General features: G+C 44.1%; 1 protein-coding gene across 1 annotated transcript; it reads left to right on the top strand.

The window, feature by feature from the left end:
- Positions 1–643: 643 nt before the first annotated feature.
- Kcnj8 (potassium inwardly rectifying channel subfamily J member 8) lies at positions 644–7460 on the top strand. The gene is made up of 3 exons (XM_036181709.1): positions 644–948; positions 1740–2181; positions 5697–7460. The coding sequence occupies exons 2-3, from the start codon at positions 1808–1810 to the stop codon at positions 6595–6597; spliced, it is 1275 nt and encodes a 424-aa protein (XP_036037602.1). The 5' UTR covers positions 644–948; positions 1740–1807; the 3' UTR covers positions 6598–7460.
- Positions 7461–9311: the final 1851 nt, after the last annotated feature.

Here is a 9311-nt window from a genome sequence, read left to right as displayed (position 1 = left end):
CTGACTGTGCCTCCATGACCAGAGTGATACTAGGCTGTAGACAGCCAGTCCTGCTGATTGTAAATTTTCTTTATTGGAAGGGATTGCTGATAGGGTTTTTGTTGTTAGTCTCTATTTTTCTTTGCTTTCCTTTTCCTTTTCTCTCTCTGTGTGTGTGTGTGTGTGTGTGTGTGTGTGTGTGTGTGTGTGTGTGTGTCTAAGTTCCTGAGAACAGGTCTTAATTGGTGATGTAGTTTATTAGAGAGGATTTTAGCCGTCCTACCCTCTCTGTTCTTACTGGAATAGATATGAGCTCAAGGCAGGAGCCCCACCCCACCCCACTCCACCTCACCCCACCCAGAACACCTAAACTCTCTCCATCTGGTTTTATTCAATCTGAAGCAACCCAGTGATCTCCCGAAGTTACAATTAAAAAATAATAAATTAAAATCTCTTTGCGTCAGTGAACTTGGACTCAGAAAATTCTCTGAGCAGCGAGCCTTTTAAAGACGTGTGTGTCGGACCAGCTTCAGAGTCGCGGCTACTGGGAACTGAGCAGGCTTGGTGGTCCCTCCCTCCTGGGCGGCTCCCTGCCTCCTCCAGACTAGCCCCCGCCTCCACCTTCTGCTGACTCGGAGGTCTGGCCCCAAGTAGGCAGCTGGGAAGCTAGCAGAGCGCTACCACCAGCATCTCTCCCCCAACTCCTCCCCCACCCTCCCGGAGCCCGGCAGCTGTGGCGGAAGGGGGAACCAAACCCATCCCTGGTCCTCCAGCCCTCCTCTCCGCGGGTGCACAGTGGATCGCACCTTCTAGAGTGTTAACTCAGTTCTGGAGGACCAGCATCCCCCGGATCTGCCCCTCGGGCTGTGGCGGCCCCTGCTCCCGGGATGCGAGAGCCAGGGACCTGCCCGCCGCTGTTCGCCTTGGGGTGCGCGGAGCTCTCGCCGCCGCGAGCGCTGCCCTGAGTCAGTAAGTTGCTTTGCTCCTCCCGGGGAGAACTAAGGGACCCGGTAGCACCCCAGCCTGTGACTTCAAAGGCCGCACAGCCCAAGCGCGCCCAACCCAACTCATGCCCTGGAACTCCACCTCAGCCCTCTGCTGTGTGTCTGATCCCTGTGTTGCAAATTAGTTTCCAGAATATATTGTGATAGGTACGTAGAGAGGGGAGGGGGTCTAGGCTGCTTTTTAAAATGCATCTCGAAAATCCTTCAAATTTACATCATTCATTTTCAAGTTCGGAAGCGAATCTCTCGGTACCTTGTCAATTACGGTTAATATTTTCTTAATGATCAGGAAGCAATTTCTTCGCTGTTATTAAAAATAAGAATTCCTCCTTCTTTACTTTTAACCTTGCTACTTAAAGAGCAAGTGGATGGTGACCCTAGCTGGCTTTAGTTTTCTTCCTTGATGGCGTGTGCATGTTTCCTTGCCCTAATCCGGAGATGCTGTGAATCACAAGAGAATTCTCTTCGACCCTGAGCCTGTATTTGCGGAGAATACTCTAAGATTTTCGTATCTGAGGCTATTCCCAAGAGTGTTCAGGGAGATAAGAGGAGAAAAGGAAAAAAAAAAAAAATGATTCCTCTGATCAAAAGTTTTCTCTGGGTTCTCAGACCTCAGACACAGGCTAGGTTCGCATTTGTATTGTTGACCATATCTTCAATTTTGCATGCCACTTCCTGTGTGTAAAATGACATCCCTATGTACCCGAGGTGAGGAAATGAAGTTGACGGGTTTTAATAAGCGTTTCTCTGGTGTAGGAGGACGCCTGTGGAGGAAAAGAGCCGCAGGTTCGGGTAGGTGCATAGTCAGGCTATGGTGACAGAAGATGTTGGCCAGGAAGAGCATCATCCCAGAGGAGTATGTACTGGCACGCATCGCCGCCGAGAACCTGCGCAAGCCCCGCATCCGCGACCGCCTCCCCAAAGCCCGCTTCATTGCCAAGAGTGGAGCCTGCAACCTGGCGCACAAGAACATCCGTGAACAGGGTCGCTTCCTGCAGGACATCTTCACCACCTTGGTAGACCTGAAGTGGCGTCACACACTGGTCATCTTCACCATGTCCTTCCTCTGCAGCTGGCTGCTCTTTGCTATCATGTGGTGGCTGGTGGCTTTTGCCCACGGGGACATCTATGCTTACATGGAGAAAAGCGCCGTGGAGAAGAGCAGCCTGGAGTCCACTGTCTGTGTGACCAACGTCAGGTAAGAATGAAATGGGTTGAGGCAGGGGTTGCCAGCAATATAGAAATAAAAAGCTCTTTCATGTAGTTGATTGTGAAATAGAGGCTTTTCGTTGGACAATTCAGAAACAAAATAAAAAACAAATTTGGGGTGCAGGGTGGAGGCTAGAACATTAAAAGTCTTTATAAGTGTAGTTTTATGGCTGAATCTCTGAGAATGTGTGACTGCTTCTTTGGGCTTTGAATGGGCTCAAAGGATGCCTGGCTCCCAAAACAACCACTCGTTTTCATCATGAAGCTGATGTCCATTGTGCACCAGTAAATATCTCCAGCCAACCAAGTATCGTACAAATATGAGAAATATTTTTATGTGAAGTGTCCTTGATTTTAAAATATGCTAAAAATAAAATAATTGAAATAAGTGTAAGCCCTTCTTTTTCAAGATTATTTTCTTATATCTGATAGATTGCTTTAGATTATATAAAAAAAAAAAAGCCTAAATCCAGAAGAAACATTTTCAGTGAAATTTAGTTTTCATGAAAAGGGCTGAGTAGCAACAATGAGTATTGAAGTCTCTCCTTCCAAAGCTTCCATAGGACAGGAACAAACCAGCTTTTAGGTTGCATAGAGTTGACCTCAGCGTTTATGGATGCTTCAAAGACAGCTAAGGTGCACTTAATTTCCGTGACTCTCCTTTTGTATTCCCACAAGACCCAAGAACATTGCAGGGGGTCAAATTTTTTTCTTAATCTATTTTGCTGGATAGAGACATGATTTAATATCAATTGCAAAAATGATTACAAGATAAAAGCAGTGATAACACTGGAAAATTTTCCAGTGTATTTTCTGAATCACATTCCAAATTCACATAATTTACCAGGCAGAGAAACTGAAGAAGCATCATCCAGGCAAGAAACAGTTAAGAAGGAGAGTTTTAGTGGCCCTGAGATCCTATAAAAGAAGCATGGCATGGCCAGGAATGGAGCCTCTCATGACCTTACCCACTCTTCCCATTGCCAGGCCAGCGCGTCGGTGAGAGGTCACCTTAGATCACACAGAAATCCCAGCTTTACCACTGGGCAGATAGAATCTTCTGTCCTCAAACTTTTGCCTCACTGACAATGTGGATAAGAAGCCCCAGCAGGCAGAGTGCTGTGGATGCAGAGAACAAAGTCCTGTGTGTACAGCATTTGAAGTTCATATGTTACTGTAATACAGTGACTCTGAGCAACTGACTGGCATTGATATGGCTGGTGAGGTTGTTATATTCAAACAAGTTTTCAGGAAACAGGCAAGAGATCCTCACAAAGGGAAGTAGGAGAAATGAACACGACAACCTGGAAAACAAACTAATTTTACTCAAGACAATCTGTTGTCACTCTCTATGAAAAAGAAATCATTTAGCAAATTTATATATGTATATATACATATATATATATATAATTCTTTCTATAAAAAGAATTTTATGGTGTTCACTGGTTCCTAAAATCTGCTTCTTGTTACTTCTCACTTTTCAAACAAGATATTCCAAAGAATATTGATTTCCTAGATGCATTCCCGCTGGCATTGAGCCATGAGAAAAGGTGCCAAAATTACAATGAAGCCACGTTGACTTTATCAGTATAACATGCCTGCTTTCAGATCACACTCCTCAGCATTGCTTAAAGCTTTATTCTCTTCCTAGAGAACTTAAAAATGGGTAATAATTCTAATTATTTGAATTTCCATTCCTTTCATAAATTCAGTGTCAGCCAAACTATTGAACTTGGAAGCGACTCTTTTCAGTGGCTGTCCACTAGTATTTCCAAACATCGCTTGATCTCCCTCATTTTAGGGGGACTCACCTTCTCTTTTGTGCAAATGACTTTCTAACATGAATCAGAAAATAGAAACAGCATTATTTTTCATTATTTTTAAACTGATGCATACCCAGCTCTGTCTCTCCTAAATACTTTTTTTCTCTTGAGACTGTTTAGCATGACAGGTGTCCAGAAAAAGACAGGATCTTATACTAGATAGAAAAATGAAATTCCATTTAAAAACATGATGAAAACACAGCCCATGAACCATCTCTGGAGCCATGGAGACAGCCATCGGAGAGGGAAGTCCCTCATTAGGCCCTTCTCTAACATATGACCCACTAGTAAAGCTCAGTGCTACATGTGTGCTGTGTCCTCTTCTGGAACCCATTCCTACCATCTGTAGTATTTTCAGAGTGTGCCATGTATCTCAGTATGTGTAGGTAGGGCAGAAGTCAGTTCTTAAGGTTTTGCACAAAACCTTTCAGCCAAAACAGAGATAAACAGCCCCTTTGTGGCCCCACTTCAAAGCTGGTGGGTGTTTGCAGACTCACACACTCTCTTGGCTTCCTGCCCAAGTTCAGTGTGTACTGAGTGCTCAGAGTGTAAATGTTTTGTCCCTCATTGTGCCTGGCAGTCATAGACAATATTTTGATAGACTGCAAATGTATGGTTTCCCTTCTATGAAATTCCAGAATTGTGGGATTGGGGGGGATGTCAGGAATAGGGGACACAGCAGTACTGGGTATGCAGCCAAGTGAATAATTTGCTAATAACCAAATGTGATGCTTTTCAGCCAGAAGTTAAGCAGAATTACCCCGGAGTCCTTCTGAGAGACTCAGCTCCATGAGGAGCCACCAAACTCTACTCAGTTCCCTAAGATGGGGAGGAGATGTGCAGGCGTGAGCACGCGCGCGCGCGCGCGCGCGCACGCACACACACACACACACACACACACACACTCCCCAGGAAAATCCTGACATCTCTTGGCACCTTCCCCTTGCCTCTTTGAGAACACCAGGCCGGAACTGACAGGACTCAGGGAGGTAGTCATTACATAGACAGTCTTGATACTATCATTTACCAATTGACACCTGAAGCTTCCACATTCCTTGGGTCACTTAGAAAATAAAATAAGATAATCAATGAGAAACTCCTCTTCCTCCAAATGGAAAATCATTCCCCTTATTGAAATATTAATGTCTGGGGATGGTGTATCTAATACTATGCTTTAGCATTGTGCTAAGTTGTGTAAACAGAAAATTAACCACTGGGAAATGACTATAATTTTATGTTATAAATAACAAAAAATTCGCTCATTACTCAGTACCTTCCATATGACTCACATCTCTTAAACATGAGTAGGTGATAAATAGGAAACACCAACTTGGCACAAAATTTCACAAAGCCAGTTGGGCTTTGGTGAAAATGGAATATATCTACAACTTATATTTATTTAATGGATGTCTTCACATGGTATATGACCTAGGAAATATGAGTGACATTGTATCCCCAAATCTGGACGTACACACTTAGGTGCAGGCAGAAAGGGAGACAGCAGGGAGGGGCAGGGAGAGGAAGGATAACAGGAGGGGAAAGGGAGAGGGAAGAGGATGCGTATATTTAAAATTAGTCTTCCCAGAATCCCTTCCTAGGCTGTAGTGCAGAGCAAATCTCCCACTAGGCTCTTTTCATGCACACTCTGACCTGGCATCATTTCTGATATCATTCCTTACAGGTCATTCACTTCTGCATTCCTATTCTCCATCGAGGTTCAAGTGACCATAGGATTTGGAGGGAGAATGATGACTGAGGAGTGCCCTCTGGCCATCACGGTTTTGATTCTGCAGAACATTGTGGGTCTGATCATCAATGCAGTCATGCTGGGCTGCATCTTCATGAAAACAGCTCAAGCCCATAGAAGGGCAGAGACTCTGATTTTCAGCCGCCATGCTGTGATTGCGGTCCGCAATGGCAAGCTGTGCTTCATGTTCCGGGTGGGTGACTTGAGGAAGAGCATGATCATTAGTGCCTCAGTGCGCATCCAGGTAGTCAAGAAAACAACGACGCCAGAAGGGGAGGTGGTACCTATTCATCAGCTGGACATTCCAGTGGATAATCCCATTGAGAGCAATAACATCTTCCTAGTAGCCCCTTTGATCATCTGCCATGTGATTGATAAGCGCAGCCCCCTGTATGATATCTCAGCAACTGATCTTGTCAATCAAGACCTGGAGGTCATAGTGATTCTTGAGGGTGTGGTGGAAACCACTGGCATCACCACCCAAGCACGGACCTCCTACATTGCAGAGGAGATTCAGTGGGGACACCGCTTCGTGTCAATTGTGACTGAGGAGGAGGGAGTATACTCTGTGGACTATTCTAAATTTGGTAATACTGTGAAGGTGGCTGCCCCAAGATGCAGTGCCCGGGAGCTGGATGAGAAACCTTCCATCCTGATTCAGACCCTCCAAAAGAGTGAACTATCTCACCAGAATTCTCTGAGGAAGCGCAACTCCATGAGAAGAAACAACTCCATGAGGAGAAGCAACTCCATCCGGAGGAATAACTCTTCCCTCATGGTTCCTAAGGTGCAGTTCATGACTCCAGAAGGAAACCAGTGCCCATCAGAATCATGACTGCAGGATGACCCTGAGACAGTCAATCTGAATCCTGATGATTGACAGCCCTAGGACAGTCAATCACTGAGTTCTGGTGACTGAGAGACCTGAGACAGTTACTCACTGAGTTCTGGAGACTGACAGACAGCCCTGAGACCGTTAGTTACTCACTGAGTTCTGATGACTGACAGACAGCCCTGAGACCGTTAGTTAACTCATTGAGTTTTGATGACTAACATCTCTGAGACAGTTACTCATTGAGTTCTGATGATTCAATATTGGACTAGCCAGCAAGACAGGGCTGGAACATAGTATTTGTATTTTAATGCACTGAAAAAATGTTCATATTCAAGAAATAAAACTTCCTGTATTAATAAACAATAACACACAAAGCAGAAGACTTGCGGCTCACACTTGTTTCACACACAGAATGTCACTGTGACATGCTAAAGCTATTGAATAGGAAACAGAAGGTATTCACATCTTCATTCTGAAACACAATTTAGGATTGGACCTGGAATACCAAAACTAGCTAAGGAATAAGTCGATCTGAGATATGTAATTGGTGAGATCTATTCTGTTTCTGTTGCTTATTCTAGAATGGCAGATAGAATAGGAAGGGGAGCTCTCCAATCACATTAAGCACCTTTTATATACCAACCTTACTCTTTTTTGACGATGTTGTATGTGGTAGGAAGCATAAAGCAAACCTCTGAGGTCTGTCTGTTTCTAAGCAGCATTTGTTCAACCTCTAACCCTATATATTGTCTTCTCTAGACAGTCTGTGGGATAGAATTGGGCAAGAGTCTGCAGAAAAGCCGAGTCCTGGCTCTTGTCCAAGTGATTCCTCATCTTCCACTTTTAAGAGCTCATTCCTCAAGAAAAGCTGTATCAAATATTTTATTAAAATGTTTCCTTTATACTCACTGTGTGGTTTTGTGACTCTTTTTACACAAAATCATCTCAAATTAAAAATCCCCAAAAAGACGTTTTTGGAGTCCTACAGTGGTGGCCCTGTCTTTTAAGAGTCCATTCTCAGATATGTGGCCAAAGACAGTTGCACTTTGTTTGTTTTATTTTTCCTCTTGGTTTGAAAATGTTCTTTTGCTATTTCTTTCGGGGCGTGAGATGTCATGGAAACCTGAGATCTTTCTCTCTGAATCTCCTTGTCTTAAAACTGCATTTTCTTCCCAGCAGTCTCTGTAGTCAGTCAGCTGTCCTCCATAGGTGAGTGTTGTGTCACTTGGCTAAGATGAGGTCTCCTACAAAGCATGATTTCACCATCCTTAGCTCCTGCATCTTCACGTAAGGGAAGAGCAGAGAGATGCTCTGGGTTAACACAGTGTGTGATCTACTAAACCCTGGAAGGTGGACGTCTGTGTAGCTTTTTAGTCAGAATTTGGGGTTTGAATTTATTTCTTATAGGAGCCATTGAGCCACATGGGTCATCATGAATATGTTGAAATCTAATCTTAAAAGACTCAGGATTCTTTTACAGCAACTGTTGGGTTAAGTTAATTATTCCTAAAAATGTTCTGACTTGGAACTCTAGACTCAGAGTCAAACAAGTACTTGAAGCTCTGCTTGCCTGTTACTAAAACATTCAAAACCTACTACTGTGTCTTTAGAAACCAATGCTTCTGGTGCAGGAATGTAGCTCAGGTGGCAGAGTGCTTGCTTACTTAGCATCTACAAAACCCTAGGCCTGGTTCCCAGTACCTCACAGTGTAAACCAAACATGGCAGTGCAACACCTGTAGTCCAACCTTGGAGGTTGAGGCAGGAGGATCATAAGCTCAAGTCATCCCCAGCTACAGACCAAGTCTGAGGCCAGCCTGAACTACCAAAAATGAAGGAAGAGGAGGAAGAGGAAGAGGAGGAGGAGGAGGAGGAGGAGGAGGAGGAGGAGGAGAAAGAGGAGGAAGAAAAGAAGAAGAAAATGAACAACAGCCCCCCCACACTGCTTTATTTCCACTAAAAAACAAAACAAAACAAAACAAAAACCAAAAAAACCCATTCCTCTCTCCAGTCTTCTGGTCATTCAGACCAACACCTGGGGGTCACACTTGATGCCTTTTTTCTGTGTCATCCACAAGCAAATATACCCATTCAGTATATATCCAGAGTATAATTATTTCTTTCTACTACCTCCTTCTTGCTCCAGTAGCCTGCTTCCCACATGATGTATATGGTGTAGGTCTGCCGATTATTGAAATATTGAGACATTTCTTTAGAAATCACAGAAGAAGAATCTGTCTTCATGAAACAGTCTAATGGCAGACTCTGGAGCAGTTCCTGGGAAGTTTTGTCACCTTGATATCCCAAGGCAGCTAAGCAAATGCAGCAAGCAGTTGCCATATTGGCCACAGGAACATGTACAGCACTGCCTGCTCTTCAGGAAAAGCACAATGTTCCTAAAAGGGCACCAGCTGCAGGGCAAGAAATGATGGACACAGTTGGCAAGGGTGTGTGTAGGTTTCCTGAGTCCACACAATGCAGAATGCCCTAGAACCAGAACATGAGCAGTTCTTCTGGCCACTTGTCATTGCTGGATACCTAGGACCTAATGACCATCACAGTGATGGGGAGGTCAATAGAAGGTCATGACTTAGAATGTGACACTACTCAGCTAATGACAGCCAGTCACATCAAACAAGTGATCACAACACAACCTCTAAAAACTGAAAGCCCTTTAGAATTAACAAGAACTTATGATCTATTTTTTTTTCTAAA

The sequence above is a fragment of the Onychomys torridus genome, chromosome 3, assembly GCF_903995425.1.
Source record: "Onychomys torridus chromosome 3, mOncTor1.1, whole genome shotgun sequence".
Classification (NCBI taxonomy): domain Eukaryota; kingdom Metazoa; phylum Chordata; class Mammalia; order Rodentia; family Cricetidae; genus Onychomys; species Onychomys torridus.
Note: the sequence above shows the minus strand (reverse complement) of the source record. Positions and strands in the feature narration are given on the sequence as shown.